Source organism: Triturus cristatus, chromosome 3_2 (assembly GCF_964204655.1).
Source record: "Triturus cristatus chromosome 3_2, aTriCri1.1, whole genome shotgun sequence".
NCBI classification, from domain to species: Eukaryota; Metazoa; Chordata; class Amphibia; order Caudata; family Salamandridae; genus Triturus; species Triturus cristatus.
In genome coordinates, this window is record NC_140584.1 from 591,781,048 (window position 1) to 591,800,531 (window position 19,484).

The 19,484-nt window shown below is 44.5% G+C and overlaps 1 protein-coding gene across 1 annotated transcript in view; it reads right to left on the bottom strand.

Annotated features, from left to right (window-relative positions):
* Window positions 1–353: 353 nt before the first annotated feature.
* The window catches only part of KPNA6 (karyopherin subunit alpha 6), a 370,132-nt gene continuing 351,001 nt past the window's right edge, over window positions 354–19,484 (bottom strand). Inside the window, exon 14 of the mRNA XM_085648440.1 lies at window positions 354–1,699. Within this exon, the coding sequence (XP_085504566.1) occupies window positions 1,509–1,699 (191 nt within the window). The 3' untranslated portion in view covers window positions 354–1,508. The remainder of the gene's footprint in view (window positions 1,700–19,484) is intronic.

Here is a 19,484-nt window from a genome sequence, read left to right on the forward strand (position 1 = left end):
GTGAGACAGGAACTTAATTTTTATACGCTGGTTACTAAGGACACATTCAAATCCCGAATAAGAAAAGAAGTCAATGCCTGCCACGAAGAGACATCCTTATCTTATGTAGGACTAAATGAGTGAACAGCAGTAGTTATCAGAGCCTCCACCCAAAAAACCCTTCTCAAAACACTAAAAGCTGTAGTTACTCAAGCCCCCCCCTAAATGGAAACAAATGTTCTCAAAGTACTCTTGTACTTTTACCCATAACATTTTGCTACCTGAAGGTGGGAAAACAATTCAAAAACATCAACCTAAAATCTAGCTCGGAATCAACCCACTTTCCCACCATCTTAAGCACAAGACAAATGAAATGAAACAGCTGAATACCAGTTTAATTATTGTAAACAGAGATTACCTTCTCCTCTCGGAGCAGGACTGTAGATAACGTCAGTAGCAGTACAACACTGGTTGCATTTGAGAGGAGTGTCTTCTCTAGTAACTAACCCAACACCCTCATTCACAACCAATAAGCAATGTCTCCTGCAACAAACCTGGCCCTGACCATCCTCTTCCGCCACTCCCTCCCAAAGCAGAAACCTTACAGTTTTTACTTTGCACCCACTTACAAAACCAATTCCATGCAAAGTTGCACTGTTGGGTGGGTGAGAGAGACAAAAGAGGGTAGGGCATGGGGCACAGTCGTAGGCATTTCAGGATAAACCCTCCTGAAATGCTGCAAACTACGCAGCCAATCTTTATTTCCTTTCATTTTTAGCAAGATTTTAATTTTTTTCTTTTTTAATTGTCATTTTGTCTTTTTGTTTGAAATATGAAGATCAGTTCAGCAAAAAGAAAATAATGTGTTTTGTTTTTAAACATAAGGAAAGGGGGAACTTGGGTGGAGGTTCCCTCTCCTTCCATTCTTCAAAGGCAGAAAAGACACCCCTTGTATTCGATCAGAATCCATTTGTAGTTCACGGTGCAGGGTCCGTTACACAAGGGCATAAGGTGTTATTTGGCAGTCACCTTTCTCTAGTGACTCTCAGGCTAACCGTAGTGCAGATTTGAGTCTTCAGACACTTAACAGAATTTCATTGACAAGAAAGCCAAGTGTGCAAAACAAAAAATAGATATCTAGGGGTTGAGAGAAATGCTGGGCTGGACAGTACCCTGAGTGGTTAAACTCAGGTCTCTTTTTGTCTTCATGGGCTTGAGGTACACAGGCAGCAGTGGGACCAAGAACAGATCACCAATTGAAGGTGGCACCAGCTATTTCCCTCTACCACCACTCTTGCAGCAGCCCTCGCAAAATAAAAATAAATTGAATGAGGGTCTGGTATTGAGGAGGCATCTTTTTCCCCAAAAAAGTAAATCTTTACTGTCACTCCTTTTTGGTGAAGAATTAAGTGTTTTTAAAGGTTTAGAGACATCTGTTGTCTTTAATTGGGTGAAAACACGGTCTGCTTCCACTTCTGTGTGGATTGATGGGAGGCAGTAAATCTGGGGTCCGAGCTCACAGGTTGAGGTTACAGCTGGAAACCCTCCATTGGTGCTTCGGCGGCCGGCTGAAATCTGTACTGTTGTTGGGTTTCATCCACTGTGGGAGCAATTTGAGGATCCTCCTCTTCTACCCCGAAGTAATGTTCAATCAGATCAAACGCTTTCTGGTAAATCTCCTGATTTTCGTGGCTCTGAAGGAACTCTATTTTATCCAGACCTTTAAAAGATAAGAGAGGAAATAGGGTAAAAGATCACATTATGGAAGAAAGGTAGCAGCAGCGACAAGGGTGGGTGCACCAAAACTGGAAACATACACTGTTTTCATTCTGCCATTTGATTCAACCCAAGCCCATGGTCTGAAGACTTTGCAGGAAGATACAATAAATACTAATGACAAAAGGACATCTCTATCAGTGGATGATGTGCTGTCTTGCTCAATAAGCTATTTTGAAGTCATCTGCTATTGACAATCCCCTACTAAATGTTATGTGGATATCAGAGAGGTAAATCAACTACTGCATTTGTCCCTAAATTCCAATTAGATCCACCTACTGATCCAATTAATAAGAATATGGTTCGGGTATCTTGCTTTTTGTTTAGAATTAAACTCCAATATACCAACAATATCCCTCCAAAATCCTTTCAAATTATGCACAAGTAGAAAATATAGCAGTGGAAATGTGCATAAAGTACATTCACATTAATACAATCTAAATTATTACATGCAAGTCTACCCCAGCATTTTTTGGCAGGACAATACGAGACCCTCAAAGGTTTGGTAGGCAAAGAAGAAATATATCAGTGGTTACCCTTAAATAATACAATACACTCCGACGTAGTTTGTAAGTATTCAACAATTATCTCTAAATTAGTCAGTATTTTAAAAAGTAATTATGTAAAATACATAGAAGTGAAATGAAAATGTATTCAGATCATGGTAGAGGAAAGGAGCAGTGTGTCAGAGTATAACTACAGAGATTTGATTCAGTAGATATAGAGGGACAATTCTCACGAGTGGTTGACCAACAAGTGGGGGGTTAAGTTCAGATCAAGTGAGAGGGAGAATAAAAGTTGTGTTAGACACTACACTATCAGAGGCTTTAGTGATAGGGGAATGTGCCATGTTTTTTAATTTTAGTAAGGTGTGTAAGACAGCAGACAAAAAATACGTAGCAACTTGTGGCCCTGTCTGTTCAGATTTTGTGGCCAATATCCATTCTTCAAGGTAGCTTGGAGTCCACTAATGTGTATTGATATTGATCTGCCACCTTCCCAATGTTGCTGCGGTTAAGTCAAGTCCATTAGGAATGCAAATGTGGGATTCAGGCTTGCTGTGTGGTCTAAGGGAGTGATTTTGTTTTCTAATCTGTGAGCCTAACATACAATTCCACCAATAGATCATCCAGCTTACTGTCTCTGTAGAGCAATCACTATTAATGGGTTAAAGAGCTTGATTATCGGCTCATGGATAGGTATATTCGGTTTCAAATTCAAGGAGTCATATGTTTTGAGTGATCACACCAAAGGGTGATGTTCCATGAAGAGTTTGGCTCAATAATGGATACGTTCGGCAGGTGAAAGACAAATGTTCTAATGTAACATTATGACAATTCGAGAGCTAGCAAGTGCTGGAGGCAAGCAGGCCTCCTGAGCAGCGTCCGTCTGCAGACATAAGTAATCAGTGAAGAATAAAGAAAGTGTCTAGGTTCAAATTTTGTGTTGATTCTCATCAGGCAAGATTAGGTTTTAGAATGGAGCCAATATTCTATTATATTAAAACTTCTTTGGCTTGCAACGTTTTTTTTTTTTAATGTAGTTCTATAAGTCACATGGTTGATTCACCAGCCTGGGGTTGTAGCCAGAGTTTGCAACAACAACAAAAACAACTGAATTCACTGCTTTAGGTTTGAGATCAGTCAAGTGCAGATATATCCTTTTCCTTTGCAAGATAGGTTGAAAAGGGGTGCGGCAGCTGGAAATGGGATGGTGGTATCTCCATCAAAAAAGCTGCTTGGTTATTATTAGGCCCTTTTTGCTCCATGGGTCCCAGGAGTTATTGTCTTGAGGTTTGTCCTGAATATTCCTAGGACTTTGCATTATTTGCTTATGGTCTTTCTGATGGAAACAGCAAGGGAGAGCTGTAGTTTAAGATTATTGTTAAAGGTAATAATATGCAAAGGTTCAGCCATAGAGACCGCAAGTCTATACTTCCACAATCACGGTGAGGATACCAACTTAATAAATAGCCACCAATTTTACATTCTTTCACATTTACAGAGCGTTTTCAAATTTACAAGTTTGCTTTATATACATACAAATTACACACACATAGATATATTGCTATAACAAATTGATGTCGACCTCCAGTAATACTGCTTCATGTGGTTTTATTCACCAAATCAGAATAAAACCATCTGAAGCAGTATTACTGGAGTGTGACATCAATTTGTTATAACAATGAATGTTGGGGCTGGATTCCGCCCACTAAGGATGTGAGCACCGGATGACTGAGCGCACTGTCTTTAGGAATCAGTGGTTTTGATATATCTATATCCAAAGGTTAAAGCTTAGTTACAGTTAGGAAAGGAGTATGTTACTTACCCTGCAAGCATCTATTCGTAGCATGTACTACTGCAGATTCACATGCTATGCATACTCCTGCCATCAAGTGTTGGGCCCTGACTCTGCAAGTTGTTTAACTCTAGGACGTTTTATGATGGGCGTCGTGCGTCGCTTCTCATCCACCGCTTGGCTTGGCTCGTTTGTTAGATAATGTTTTTTCCCCATGCCATAGCTGCAGTGTGGCTATAGTCTGCTAAGTTAGCATTTGCTGTTGAACATGCTGCATTTGTGTGCATTCTTCTCCCCATCTAATACCTGCCGGGAAGCAAGAGGGTGTATGTGAATCTGCAGCACTACACGCAACAAATAGATGCCTACATGGTAAGTAACATAATCCATTCGCAGCATGTGTTGACGGCAGATACAGATGCTATTCATAGATTGTAAAGCAGTATCCCTCTTGCGGTGGCTATAGGCATGGGATTGGTGCATTTGTTTGAAATAATGTCTGAAGGACTGTTTGTCCAACTAGAGCTTTTTATCTTTCTTGAATATCCACACAATACTTTGCAAATGTATGTGGGTTCGTCCATGTTGCTGCTTTGCAAAATGTTACTAAGAGGGATATTTCCCAAAAAGCCATGGTTGCTCCTTTCTTACTTGTTGAATGAGCCTATGGCATAGTAGTTAATGTTCGTTTTGCTTTAGCGTAACAAATTTGGATACATTTGAAAATCCATCTTGCCATTCCTGCTTTTGAAATAGCCTTTCCTTTATGTAGATTTGAAAACTAAACCAATAGTAGTTGTGTTCCAAGTCGTACAGAAGTGCCCATTTAACATCCAATGTATGTAAAGCAAGCTCTGCAACTGTCTCTGGGTTTGGAAAGAAAACCAGTAACTCTAAAGTTTCATTTAAATGGAAATGAGGAGCGAGGTCGGTGGAAGGGGAAGACGGCTGCCTTCCTCAAGCCACCTCCCTCCCCCCGGGAAGACCTGCCCAGCACGCAGAACGTATCAAGTAATTGACAGAGTCAATGAATGCATCATTTGAAACGGATAGCACTGTGGCCCCCTATGCATGCAGAACTTTAAGTTTCCCCCTTTTTTAATATTTTTATTATTTTGTTTCTCTTCGGTCTCTCTTCCTTTTTTCCTTTCTTTTTGAATAGTTGAATTGTTAATAGTTATTGCTAAAAGAGTGACATTGATGAGGACATTACCTGAAACCTGTGCATTTGCTCGATCCGCCCACCGTGACAAGGCAGGGAAGAGTGGTAGACGGGGACTACGAAAGTCATTAATGTAATAACACAGGGGTCAGTAGACACGTAAAGAGTGGTGATCAGTAAACGTTTGTGCGCAATACGCGACACCGGGCAATACTCCGAGAAGGAAACTTATATATCCCGGTCTAAACGAGAAAAGAGATTAGTATTGAAATCTGTTGCAAATATTGCTTGTGTACTTGTAATAAACATCCAAAATGTCAATGAAAATATGTTAAAAAAAAAGAAAATGGAAATGAGATACAGCTTTAGGTAAAATGTTTGAGTTTGTGTGTAAATGCACTTTGTCTGGGAATACTTGGAAATATGATTCTTCTACATTGAGCACATGTATTTCGCTAACCCTTGATACAGATGTTGTTGCTACAAGGAAGGCCACTTTCCATGTTAAAAATTGTATTCAACAGTTATGTAGTGGGTCAAAAGATGGCCCCATAAGTCATGTTAGGACAATATGTAGGTTCCACGTATGTACTGGAGGTGTACGTGATAGAGTGGCTTGTTTTAATCCTTTCATGAATGCTTTAATGATAGAAATACGGTAAAGCGATTGGTGCTTCATGTTTGTAGGTATGTCGCAATGGCTGCTAAATTAAAGCTTATTGAGGTATATGCCAAAGTGCATTTGGCACGTGTAACAAGTAACAGACTAGTTGTTGTTCTGTTGCTGCAGAAGGGTTGATGTTTAAGGACACAAAAGTAGTGGACGAAACGTTTCTATTATGCTAAACAGCCAACCCTTGTGGTTGGTATTCTGGCCTCCTTTAGAATAGTCATGCATTCTGGAGGTAGATTCAAGTATCCAAACTATGACCTGAAGAGCCAGATAGCAAGATTGAGCAGATGTGTATTGGCATGTCTCAAAATGCCTCGACTGTGAGAGGGAAGGTTTGGATAGTTGGGTAGCTTCTTGTAAGGTACTAGTGATAGCTCTAGCAGTGTTGTGTACCATGGCAGTTGAGCCCATGAGGGAGCAAGCAGTATTAGAGTCATTGAATTCTGTCTGCGTTTCCTGACCAAGTATGAAATGAGTGGGAGAGAAGGAAAAGTGTAAGCAAATATCCCTGACCAGTTCATTCATAGAGCATTCCCTTTGGATAGTGGGTGTGGGTATCTGGATGGAAAGCTTTGGCATTTTGAGTTTGACAGTGGCGAACAGGTCTATTGCAGGGGTTCCCCACCAGTGGAATTGGTGCAGTACTGGAGTGTGAATATCCCACTCATGAACTGCTGAGCAGGTCTGCAATGGAGCTCTCCTGCCCTGGTATGTATTGTGCCAAGAGGAGGATTTTGCGTTTGTCTATTTCAATATGGTCTGCACTATATGGAATGGGTCCGCCCCTCCCCCTGCCCCCCACCCCCCGACTCCCCTGTTTCAGGATGTAATACAGCTGGGGCTCTTCCGCTAAGGCAGAGGAGCGCCGCCCGACCAGTGCATAGAAAAAAGTAAAATGATAACAGAGCATTATTATCATCATTTTATTTTTTGTATTGGAGGTGCCGCCAGGTTGGGGCGGGGCTGGGCTGGGCTGGGCTCCCCGCGGCACAGGGAGGAAGAGTGGCTGATGCTGCACTAAAATGCACATGACTGTTTGGCCAGCTGTCTTGGGCCGGCCAAACGGTCATGCACACTTTGCATGTTCTCCATCCAGGCTGCATTACAGCCTGTATGGAGAACATGCCCAGGCTTCCACTCCCTCTCTAAGCGCTGAACCACGGCGCTCAGACCAATCCAGACGCTACAATCCGCAGCATTGTGATTGGCTAGGGAAGTCTGGAACCCTGAGTGCTTCCTGTTCCGGCTGAGAGGCGGCAGCTGGCGACGGCGGCCAGCAGGTAAGTTGTAATTTGTATTTATATCCTACCCCCCCCAGCCACCGTCCCCTACCAGCAACTACTGATGTAATACATTGCAGTCATATTGTCTGTTAGTAGAAGGACATTTTTCCCTGTAATGATTGCTAGGAACACAGAGCCATTTATACGGTTAGAAGCTCTGTGGATGTAGATTGTCTGTTGCTGTGAGGTCCAGAGTCCCTGAACGATAAAGTCTTTCATATGAGCACCTCACCACATGAGTGATGCATTGGTTGTGATTGTCACCTGCGGGTTTGGGTCCTTGAAGGCTTTTCCCTTTAGTATGATGCCCAATTGATGAAGTGGGTTGATCGTGTTTTGAGTGTCTATTAGACATTCGGCTTGGACTCTTGATTAGCCAATCCTCGAGATGGGGAGAGAAGGAAAATGCTACTTACCCAGTATGAATCTGTTCTTGGCATTTAGAGCTGTAGATTCCATTGCTTTGCATAAGACTGCCATCTAGTGTTGGATCCGGATGTTTGCACTTTGTTTTTGTTCGAAGAAGTCTTTTAAAGTCACGACGTAGGTGACTCCTACTTTCGGTGATAGTGCACATGGGCATCGACTACATTATTAGATTGTTTTCCCGTAGAGAGGGAGAATGGTGTTAGTAAGAGTAGAATAGAGTTGTCCATGTGTATGTATCTAAGTAGGATAGTACTGTAACAGGTACAGGTACCCGGGGAGGTGGGAGGACGCATGTGAATCTACAGCTCTACATACCAAGAACAGATACATACTGGGTAAGTAGTATTTTCCATTCAAGGCAAGTGACCCGTAGAACACATGCTTTGCATAGACAATAGAGCAGTAATCTCCCACAGCGGTGGCTAACCTGTAGCTGTTGCAGTGGTTTGAAATAGTGTACGTAGAAAGCAACTTTCCAAGTGAGAAATTGCAGTTCACATATATGCAATGGCTCGAAGGGTGGACCCATTAGTCTGGTAAGGACAATATTAAGATTTCACACTGGGGCAGGTGGAAGCATGAGAGGATTAACTCTTAAGTTTTATTAACAGGGACTCTGAAAAGGGACAGATATCTATTTTGAAGATAAGCAGCTATTGCAGCGAGATGTAAGCGTATAGTTGTGTACGCTAAATTTGAGCGTTGTAAATGTAGTAAATAGCGAATTATATTTTGAACGGAAGCATCAAGCGGGTTGATATGGTTATTATAATAAATAACAAACCGCTTCCATTTTGCTGCATAGCAAGCTCTTGTAGTAAATCTTCTGGCCTCTTTAATGATATTCATAGTCTGGAGGAAGATTAGGATAACCAAACTCTATGACTTCAGGTGCCAGATCGCAAGGTTGAGAGGTTTGGGATTTGGATGTCTTATTTCTCCATGGCTCTGCGTGAGGAGACTGGATGTGAGATGTAGTTTTTGATGAGGAACTACTGGAGGGTTGTTGGTAAGCTCCAGGCAATAATCAGATTGGATCATTTGTAAAACCCATTTGTCTGACGTGATGGTATTCCAGACTGGGAAAAATTGAGTGAGACGTCCCCCGACAGGTGTTGAATGATCAGGGGGAAGGGGAGACAAGTCACTGTTTATTTGTCGCAGGGGAAGTATGGTAGAGGGTGATTGACTAATGCCACTATATGAGATCGAGGACCTGTCAGAAGGCATGGTCTTTGAGCCTCCCCTGTAAAATAAGCGGCAAAAGGAACCACGGTTGGATGGTGTCTGCAGTGCTCCCATTGATTTGGCTACCTCAGTGTCTTTCGTCATTTGTTCTAATGAAGTGTCCACTGCAGGGCCAAATAAATGTTCCTTGTTAAATGGTAAATCTAAAATGGATGCTTGAACCTCCTGTTTAAATCCTGATACCCTTAGCAATGCGTGTCGTCTAAGTAGGACGCTGGTGTTAATAGTGCGTGAAGCAGTGTCTGCTGCGTCTAGAGCACACCTGACTGAAGTGTTGGAAGGAAAATGCTACTTACCAGTATGCATCTGTTCTTGGCATGTAGAGCTGCACAGTTGTACACTTTTGCATAGATCGCCATCTGGCATTGGGCTCAGATGTTTGCATGTTGTTTTTGTCTTCGAAGAAATCCTTGTAGTCACGAGGTTGGTGACTCCTCCTTCGGTCGACAATGCGCATTGGCATCGGCTTCATCATTAGATTGTTTTTGCCATGTAGGGTTAGATGGAGTAGTGAGAAATAGAAAGATGTCCATGCGTAATATATTTAAGTAAGATAATACTGGAACAGATAGAGGTATCCGGGGAGGAGGATGGGCGTGTACAACTCTGCAGCTCTACATGCCAAGAACAGATGCATACTGGTAAGTAGCATTTTCCGTTCGAGGCATATGAGCTGCAGATTGTACACTTTTGCATAGACTATACCGCAGTTACACCTCTTAGCGGAGGCTACCTGTATCTGTTGCAGTAGTTTGAAATAGTGATCTTAATACAGCCTGGCCCACACTAGCTTGTTGTTTTGCCTGCACATCTACACAACAGTGTTTTGTGAAGGTGTGTGGTGTAGCCCAAGGTGCGGCTTTGCATATGTCACCTAGGGGAACGTTCCTAAGAATGCCATAGAAGCCCCTAGTTTGCCTGTGTTGAGTGAGCTCTGGGAGGGTGGGGGGGGGGGGCAGGGGGAGGGGGAATGGTTAATTTGCATTTGGCTTTGATGTAGCGTATTTTTATGCATTTTACAATCCACCTTGCAATTCCTGTCTTGGATATAGGATCACCTTTATGAGGTGGGGAGAAGGTCAAAAAAAGTTGTTTGGTCTTTCTAAAGGATTTTGTTCTTTCAATGTAGTAAAGTATTGCTCTTCTAACATTTAAGGTGTGTAGAGCTCGTTCTGCCACCGAGTCTGGTTGAGGAAAAACATTGGGAGTTCAACGGACTGGTTGAGATGGAAGGCAGATACTACTTTGGGTAAATATTTTGGGTTAGTCCTAAGAACCACTTTATTATGATGGATTTGTAAAAATGGTTCTTGTATGGTTAATTCCTGGAGTTCACTGACTCTTCTGAGAGATGTGATAGCAATCAGAAAGGCTACTTTCCAAGTGAGGAACTGTAGTTCGCATTTGTGGAGAGGTTCAAAAGGCAGACCCATTAGTCTGGTAAGGACTACATTAAGGTTCCACACCGGAGAGGGTGGAGCTCTTGGTGGAATTATTCTTTCAAGTCCTACCATTAAAGCTTTGATAGCAGGAACTCGAAACAAAGACAAGTGTTGTCTGTTTTGTAGGTAGGCCGTTATGGCGGCGAGATGCAACCTAATAGATGTATATGCTAGGTTACATTGTTGTAGATGCAAGAGGTATAAGATGATGTTCTGAGTGGAAGCATCTAGTGGGTTGATCTTGTTGTGCGTGCAATAAATGACGAATCGCTTCGCCTCTTTATTGACATTCATACAGTCTGCTGGGAGGCTGAGGTAGCCGAACTCTAAGATTTCAGGAGCCAGATCGCAAGGTTGAGTTGATTGCGATCTGGGTGTCTGATCTCTCCATGGTTCTGAGTAAGAAGTTTGGGTGAGAGGTGTAGCTTTTGATGTGGTACTACTGATAGTTCCAATAGAGTTGTGAACCATGGTTGCCTTGCTCATGTTGGAGCAACTAGGATCATTGTGAGGGAATGTTGTTTGAGTTTCCGAACTACTAACGGAATGAGTGGGAGAGGCGGAAAAGCGTAAGCAAATTTGCTTGACCAATTCATCCATAGCGCATTGCCTTTGGACAATGGGTGTGGATACCTAGATGCGAAGTTTGGGCATTTTGCGTTTTGCTGTGTGGCAAACAGATCTATTTCTGGGCGTCCCCACAGGCAAAAGAATGGAAGAAGAACTTGAGGATGAAGTTCCCATTTGTGCATCTGCTGTGCTTGACGGCTGAGCAGTTATGCAATCTGATTGTGTACCCCTGGGAGGAGTTATCCCAGGAGGTATATCTTTTGCGGAATGGCCCATCTCCATATGCTTTGAGTTAGGTGTGAGAGCTGTAGGGAGTGTGTCCCGCGTTGCTTCTGTATGTAATACACTGCTGTCATGTTGTCTGTTCGGATCAGGACAGCTTTGCCTAGAATGTGCAGTTGAAAAGATTTCAACGCTAGGAAGATGTCGAACAATCAGGTTTTTGTTGGGGGGTCCAGATACCTTGGATGGTATGGGTTTGAAGATGAGCTCCACAGCCGGTGAGCGACGAGTCTGTTAGCACTATCTGTGGAACTGGCACGAGGAACGTGTGTTCTACCATTGTAGAGAGCGATGGGTGCGGTCGTCCACCAACACCAGATCTGTTAGCTGACCTTGAGCCTGGTTCCACTGACGTGCCAAACACTCTGGCAATGGATGCATTTTGTAGTCTTGCATAAGGAACGAGAAAGATGCAAGAGGTCATCATCCCTATTAATTGCATGAACACTCGTGCTGGTAGTGAGCGTTGTGGCTGAAATCTTTGAATCAGCGCCTGCATAGCACTTATCCTGACTGGGTTGGGATATGCTAGGGATGTGGAAGTATTTATCTGAGCACCTAGGTATTGTTGTATTCTGGACGGTTGGAGGTGGGATTTGCCCAGATTTACTGTGAATCCCAGACTGTGAAGCAGTTGTATTGTGTTGAACACAGCTGTTGTGGGATTTCACTTTTATGAGCCAGTCGTCCAGATAAGGGAAGACATGAATGTGTGGTCTTCTCAAATGGGCTGCAACCACTGCGAGGCACTTGGTGAAAACTCTGGGTGCCGTGGTGACTCCGAATGGTAGGACTTTGAATCGGTAGTGTTGACCATCTACCACAAACCTGAGATATTTCCTGTGAGCGGGATGAATAGGAATGTGGAAGTAGGCGTCCTTTAGATCTAGAGTGGAGAGAAACTCGCCTTGCTGAAGCAGTGGAAGCACTGGTTGTAAAGTGACCATGTGGAAATGGTCTGATTGGATGTAGAAGTTGAGCGGTCCGAGGTCCAGTATTGGCCTGAGAGAGCCGTCTTTTTTCGGAATGAGAAAATAGAGGGAATAGACACCTGTGCCTTGATGAGGCAAGGGAACTGGTTCTATTGCATGTTTTAGTAATAGTGCAATAACCTCTTGTTTGAGAAGCGTCAGGTGTTCTGATGACATTGAAGCTGTTTGGGAGGAATGTTGGGAGGGGTAGAAGTGAGTTCCAGGCAATAACCATACTGGATAATTTGTCTTACCCACTTGTCTGTTGTGATGGAATTCCAGACAGGCAGGAACTGTGAGAGACGTCCCCCGACAGGAGTGGGATGATCAGGGGGAAGCACAGGGAAGTCACTGTTTGGTATTAGGGGAGCTGCGGGTGTTATTACCTCTGCCTATGTTGTTGCTCCTGTAACCTCCTCTAGAGTATCCTTTGGAAAAGGAGCCCTGGTTGAGACTTTTGTAGGATGAGGACAGGTGCTCCTGTGTATTTGTTTTGGATCCTGCTCTATAGAAGGAACGCCAAAAGGAGCCTTTTGTAGAGGGTGACTGCAGGGCTCCCATAGACTTGGTTGTCTCTGTGTCCTTTTTTTATCTTTTCCAAAGATATGTCCATTGCAGAGCCAAAGAGGTGCTCATGGTCAAAAGGCTGATTAAGGATACCGTTTTGCACTTCTTGTTTAAAGCCAGATATCCTAAGCCAGGCATGTCTGGGTAGTAAAACACTTGTATTTACTGCGCGGGACGCGGTGTCTGCTACGTTGAGCGTGCATTTGATGGATGTGTTGGTAGTTAGTTTGCCTTTCTGTATAAGGTCATTGGCTTTGGCTTTATATTTTTGAGGTAGGTGTTGAATGAGCTTTTCCAGCTCGTCATGGTAAGCCCGGTCTTACTACGCCAGGAGGGCTTGTGTGTTGGCTATTTTCCAGTAGTTTGCAGCTTGAGACCCCATACGTTTGCCTGATGCTTCTAATAATTTAGATTCTTTGTCAGGAGGCGGTGTATCGCCTGACCCTCGCGAATTTGCTCTTTTGCATGCATTTGCTACAATCAGTGAATCTAAAGGAAGTTGACCCTTGATGTATATAGAGTTGAGTGGGAGCTGCCTTGTATTTCTTATCTATTCTGGGGTTAAGAACCCTAGCTCTAACCGGGTCTTTGAACACCTCAGGAGCGTGTCTAAGAAGACCTTTAAGCATTGGCAAGACATGAGACGATCTTTGTGGCTGGTCAAAGGTTTCTAGAAGAAAATCCTCTTCTACGGGGTCTGAGTGTAGTTTGACTCCATGGTATGTTGCGGCCCTATTTACTAGTTGGGCAAAACCAACATTGTCATCTGGTGGAGATGGTTTTGAGGGGAAGAAATTCGGATTATTATGTAGATCAGGACCGGTATTATAGTCATGTCATGGGTCTGGATCTTGTGGTGAATCAAGATCCTCAGTGTCTACTGGTATTATATTTTCATCTTCTTGTCCATCCCCATGTGCATCGTCACTATCCTCTGGTTGTGGAGAATGTGCTGGAGAAAGTAGATTAGGGTTAATTGGTGTGGGGGGGGGGGGGGGGAGGTGGTGGTGAAGTATTATTTTCTTTAGAGGAACCGGTGCATGTGGTAAATGTTCTGGTTTTCTCTTTGTAGGTAGCGAAGTAACTATATGACCAGTATTTGGATGAATTAAAATGGTGGTTTGCTTCGGATCGGGAGTAAAATTTCTTTGGAATTGATAGTTTTCTTCGGTGTGGAAGATTTGTCTTTGGAAACTGGTCTTAACTGTTTAGCAACAGTGTGCGGTATAGAAGCCTTTCCTGGCTCCGAAACCTTCAGTGTGGATTGTTTCGGCTTCGGAGGTGTTTGTTTGGGAGGCTTAGTTATGGAGGGCTTCTCTTTAGATGGTTTCGGCTCTGAGGTCTTCGGTGCCGAGGTCTTATCCGGCTGCTTTGGTGCCGAGGGGTCTTTTGGCGGTTTCGGTGCCGAATGTTTTTCTGGTGCCGACGGAGGGGGGCGCGGCATCTCGGGAGACTTAACTTTTGGTGCTGAAGATGGTTTTTCGGGACCAGGTGGCTGGCTCGAGTCAGAGCCGGAAGGCTTTTGTTTTTCCTTTGGAGCCAGGCCTGGAGGCGGGGTGCTCGAAGTCTTTGTTCGGTGCGGACTTGAGGCCGGAGGCGAAGGTGTCACTGGAGCCTTTGGTATGGGCTTGGGGGGGGGGGCAGGGGTCTCGGTACTCACGTCCCATTGAGCCAGGGTGACATCATCTTCGGCGTCAGAGTAGTCTTCGGAGACCCGGACCCGTTCTGGTTACAGAAGGCTATCGGGACCTGGCTGGAAGATGTCCAGAATGGAACCTGTGCCTCGGGACATCTCGTGGCATCGAGCTGACATCTCCTGTATGAGAATTAGCTCCTTTATGAGCATTTGATACCACTATAGAATCTAATGGAACCTGACCCCTGTGTAAATTGGGTCTGTAGGTGTGAGGACCCTAACTCGCACAGGATCTTTGAATACCTCATCTGCATGTTTTAACATACCTTTGAGCATAGGTAGTGTATGTGTAGTTTTTTGTGATGCACTTAGTGTCTCAAATAAAACATCTTCCTCAAGAGCTGTTCTCCATGGTACTGTGCAGCTCCATTAAGCAACTGAATGAACCCCACATTGTCATCTGGAGGAGAAGGCTTAGATGGGTATAGGTCTGAATCGTTATTATTGGGATCAGTGTTATAGTCAACCCAGGAGTCTGGAGCATTGTCTTGTGACACATGCCCATGTGTGTCCCCATCTTGATCCCCATCATCTTCATAATCTGGAGATTTTGGCTGAGGGAAATTTGTAGGTGTTATGAGTAACTTAGGATCAATAGGTGGGAAAGGTGAAAGAGGTGGTGGAGAAGTGTTAGTATCCATACTCTTTCTCTTTAGAGGGATATGATAAGAGTCCTCGAATTCTGGTTTTCTTTTTGCTGGCAACTTTGCATGAAGGTGTCCTGTTTTAGGGTTAATAGTTCCTTTTGTTTGGGGTCCGTGTTGATAAGCGGAACATCCAAACAAGGCTCCTTAGATGGTGGAGGAGCAGTTTTTTTCTTTTGGGGCCAGAATTTTCGGAGTGGAAGATTTTGGTGCAGATGATTTTGGAGCAGAGGATTTTGGAGCAGAGGATTTCAGCACCGAGGATTTCGGTCCCAATGTTTTTTTCGGTGCCAAAGTGTTTGAGGGATCACTTGGTATATTTTCCAGTGCATAAGTTTTGGGTTTGGTCCCTGAAGGAAGTCGACTCGATCCTGAGCTGGAAGGCTTTGATACATGTTTCGGTGCCTGGCCCGAAGGCTGAGCATTCAAAACTTTATCTCGGTGCCGACCTTGGCCTGAAGGCAGAGGAGGGACCGGAGCCTTTTTAAAGGATACCTTTTGGGGCAGAGGAGTATCTTTACTCATGGTAAGCTGACTGGGCATGATGTCTTCCTCGTGGTCGGAGTCTTCCTCAGACACGTAGATGTGTTCCTCCTCTGCCTCGGCTCCCTGTGCTTCGAAGATCACTAACTCGGCATTTTCTCTGTAGAGAACCAGAGCGGAGTCTGTGTTGCTGATACGTTTTGTGACATCGAGCCCGACAGTCACAGGGCATCTTCTTCAATCGGAACGATCGGCAAGCTTCGCAGTTTTCTTTGTTGTATTCGGGTGATAAACAAAAATTGCACTTTTCGTTTAAATCGGTGCGGTGGTACTTAGAGTGGCACCAGGGGCAGAATTGGAACGGAGTCCGTTCCATCTATTGCGAACTCGGTCAACGCGGCTAGTCCCAAGGGCCTTGCACAAGACTTTCCGATCGAAGTTTTAGAAATGGATACGATTTGCGAAGGCAGGAATACGTGATCGAGAAACAATACCGTCGAGGGTAGTGTATTGCACACCGAGGGGAACCCGAGAAAGGTGTCGAACCGGAGCACAGCAAGTCACGTTCGAACCCGATGGCGGAAAAAAACAATCTAACAATGGAGTTGATGCCCATGCGCACTATCACCGAAAGGAGGAGTCACCTACCTCGTGACTGGAAAAGTCTTCTTCGAACAAAAACAAAGGGCAAACATCCGGACCCAACAATAGATGGCAGACTTATGCAAAGCATATGATCTACAGCTCACTTGCCTCGAACATGTATGTTTTCGCTTCTTATTTTTGCTGCTACTACTACAGCTAAACATTTTGGGACACCCTTGGCGCCGTTACCCCAAACTCTAGCACCTTGTATTGATAATAACGTCTACTTAGCACAAACTGTGGGTATTTGTGGTGCACTGGGTGGATTGGAATGTGGGAGTATGTCCTTCAGGTCTAATGCAGTCTAGAAGTCGCCCTTTTGTATTGGTGGTATTATATCTTGCAATGTGACCATATGGAAGTGTTACGATAGTATTAATTGATTGAGAGGTTGCAGGCCCAGAATGGGCCGTAGTGAGCAGTCTTTCTGTGGTATGAGAAAATAAAGGGATTAGACTCCTTTGTTGTGATGTTTGATTGGAATTTGTTCTATGGCCCCTTTTAGTAAAGCCATTACTTCTTCCTTTAGCAGATGTAGGTGTGGATTCAACATCTGCTGTTTTGGCAGGATATTTGCTGGCTGTTGAATTAGTTCTAGGCAATATCCCGTTCTTATTATTTTTTAGTACCCATTGATCGGATGTTTGGCCACAAGTGGTGGAATTGTTGCAGCCTCCCCCCAGACAGGTCAAATGTGTGTGGGGGAGGGGGGGGGGGATAATAGTGTGGGCAAGTCATTTACTTTGTGGTGTGGAGGAGCCTTCCTCTACCTCGGCCCCTGTTTTTGTAGCCTCCACAAAAGTATCCACGCCCTTTCTAGTGATATTGCTGATGCTGGCGCTGATGTGTATTGTTTTCTGGGGTAGAGGCTTTTGCTGCCACTTGTCCCTGATAACGCCAAAATGACTGTTGCTTTTGAAGCATTGTCTGTAAGGCACTCATGGATTTGGCTCGGCCAATGTCCTTTTCTTATTTTTTCTGTGTGCCCACAGCGGGCCCAAAGAGGTTTTCCCCAATTAATGGGACATTAAGACTATGCTGCTGCACCTCGGGATCGAACCCGGATATGCGTACACACGCATGTCTACGGATCATGATTGATGTATTGATGTCCATTGCAGCCGTGCCAGCTCCGTTTATTTGATTGTTGCATTTAATATCTGCCTCCCTTCATTTAGTGGGTCTTTTCCACGTTTTTTGTATTCATCTGGGAGATGTTGCATCAGGCCTTGCATCTCATCCCAGGTAGCCCTATTGGCGCTCTTCCAGTGGTTTGGTGCCCTGCTGCTTCTCTTTTGCCTGCTGCATCAATCCTTTCAATCTCTTTGTCTGGAGGATGCGCCTTTCCAGTACCTTGTGCTGCAGCTCTTTTCCTGGCTGTGGAATCTACTGGGGAAAGTCCACATATGTAAATAGGGTCAGATTGAGATGGCGTGTATTTTTTTCTGATGCAAAGAGTTGGGACCCTGCATTTGACTGGGTCTTTGAAGAGGTATTTGGATACATTGAGGACGGATTCAATCATTGGCAGATACTGAATTGTGAGCTCTGTACGCGAAAGTGTTTCCATTAGGAAATTAGTTGGCTCCTCTGTATTGTGGTTGGAAAGTTTGTGGCAAAACTGCCACTCTTTGGATGACACTGTGGTATGAGGGTTTGTCATCCAGAGATGATATCTTAGTAGGTACTGGTGGCTCCCTGTCGGGTTAGGCATTACCGAATCATCATCCCATGGGGCAGGGGTATGGTGGGTGTACGGGGTTCCTTAGGAATCAGTGTCCTGTATCTCCCCCTCTTCCTCCTCTTGTGGAGAGGGTGTGATTGTAGTGACTCTGGGGGCTACAAGTCATTAAGCTTGTGGCTGTGTGTTCTTGTGTCACTATTGTTGGTGGAGGCTATGGCAAGGATTGTTCCAGAGCCTGTCTCTTGGCATTGCCTTTACTTTTTTCTTGCATAAATTGTTGCAGTTCTTCAAAGACAATGCCTTGGCCTTCACTTGCTCTTTGCGGCTAAGTCTTTTGTTTCTGCGGAGCCGGTGGTGTGTGCTCAGAAACTTTGTGTGGCTTAGGAACCCCAGAGATGAGACTTTTCTTCTGGCCAGAAGAGTGCCGATATTGTTTCAGTCCTCAGAACCGAGGACTGTTTCGATGAGCTCAAGCCAGAGCGTTTTTCATGGATCCAATGAGTTTTTCGGGGTCACAGTCTGCTTGACATCCTTCAATGCTGATCTGTCTGCCAGTGCCGACTTATACTTTGGTGCCGGTGACTCAGTCGGTGCCAACTTGTGCTTAGGTTCCAGCTTAGTGCGTGCTCCAACCTTGTGCCGTGGCCTTGTTGTCAGACTGGGATCGAGAACGTGCTCGTCCCTTCTCAGCTCTGTGGCGTGCTCACAATTTCGGCCTGAGCCCGAGGGCTGTGACGCACCATGGATTGTGGAGGTGAGTGTAAGATCTTCTTTACACAGGAGTCAACAGTACTCACAGTATGTGGTATCGTCTTGGTCCTTGGCCCACATCCAGGGATCAGTCTCAGCAATGGGGGCCCCTTGTCATGCACCAGAGCGTGATCTTCCCCAGAGGATGAATTGGAAGTGACGTATTGGGGGCTGGCGATGACCAACCCACCTCCTACAGGAGCAGCTGCTTCGCCTTCCTTGGCCGTCAATTCCATGGAGTGCGCCAGGCATCGATCCGTCAATTCCATGGAGGGAGCCAGGCATCGATCCCTACTGGTCCAAAGTGTTTTCTTGTTTTAAACAATGCATTAGCCACGCACTCGTGTTCTTTGTGCTCGCGGGCCGCATGAGCATCGAATGCTGCAGAGCTCCAATGCAGCCCAAGCCCAATGACGGAAAAAAAATGTTCCAACAAAGAAGCCGTTGGACATGTGCAATACCTCGAGGGGAGGAGAAACGACAAGAAGCCGATCATAAAACTTCCGTGAGAAAAGCAGACCCAACACTAGATGGAAGTAGTGTGCATAGCATGTGTATCTGCAGCCAACACATGCCACAAATACTTATTTTCCCTGTACAAACCAAGTTTAAACTACTCAAACTTAAACAAATTCTAAAGTTATAGTTATAACTCATTTACAATTTATCCACCATCTTTTAATTATTATAAGTAGCGGAACATGTTACACACTCTTCATCTTGCTAACCAGGCAACGCTAACTATAACACCACTCAACCATGCATTGTGTTCTCACAAATGATACTGCACTGTACAACACTACACTGTACGAGACTCTCTGCCACTCTACTGCACGACACTACACGCGACAACACTGAACTCCACTTTATGCCACTACACTCTACAACACTCTATGCTACTC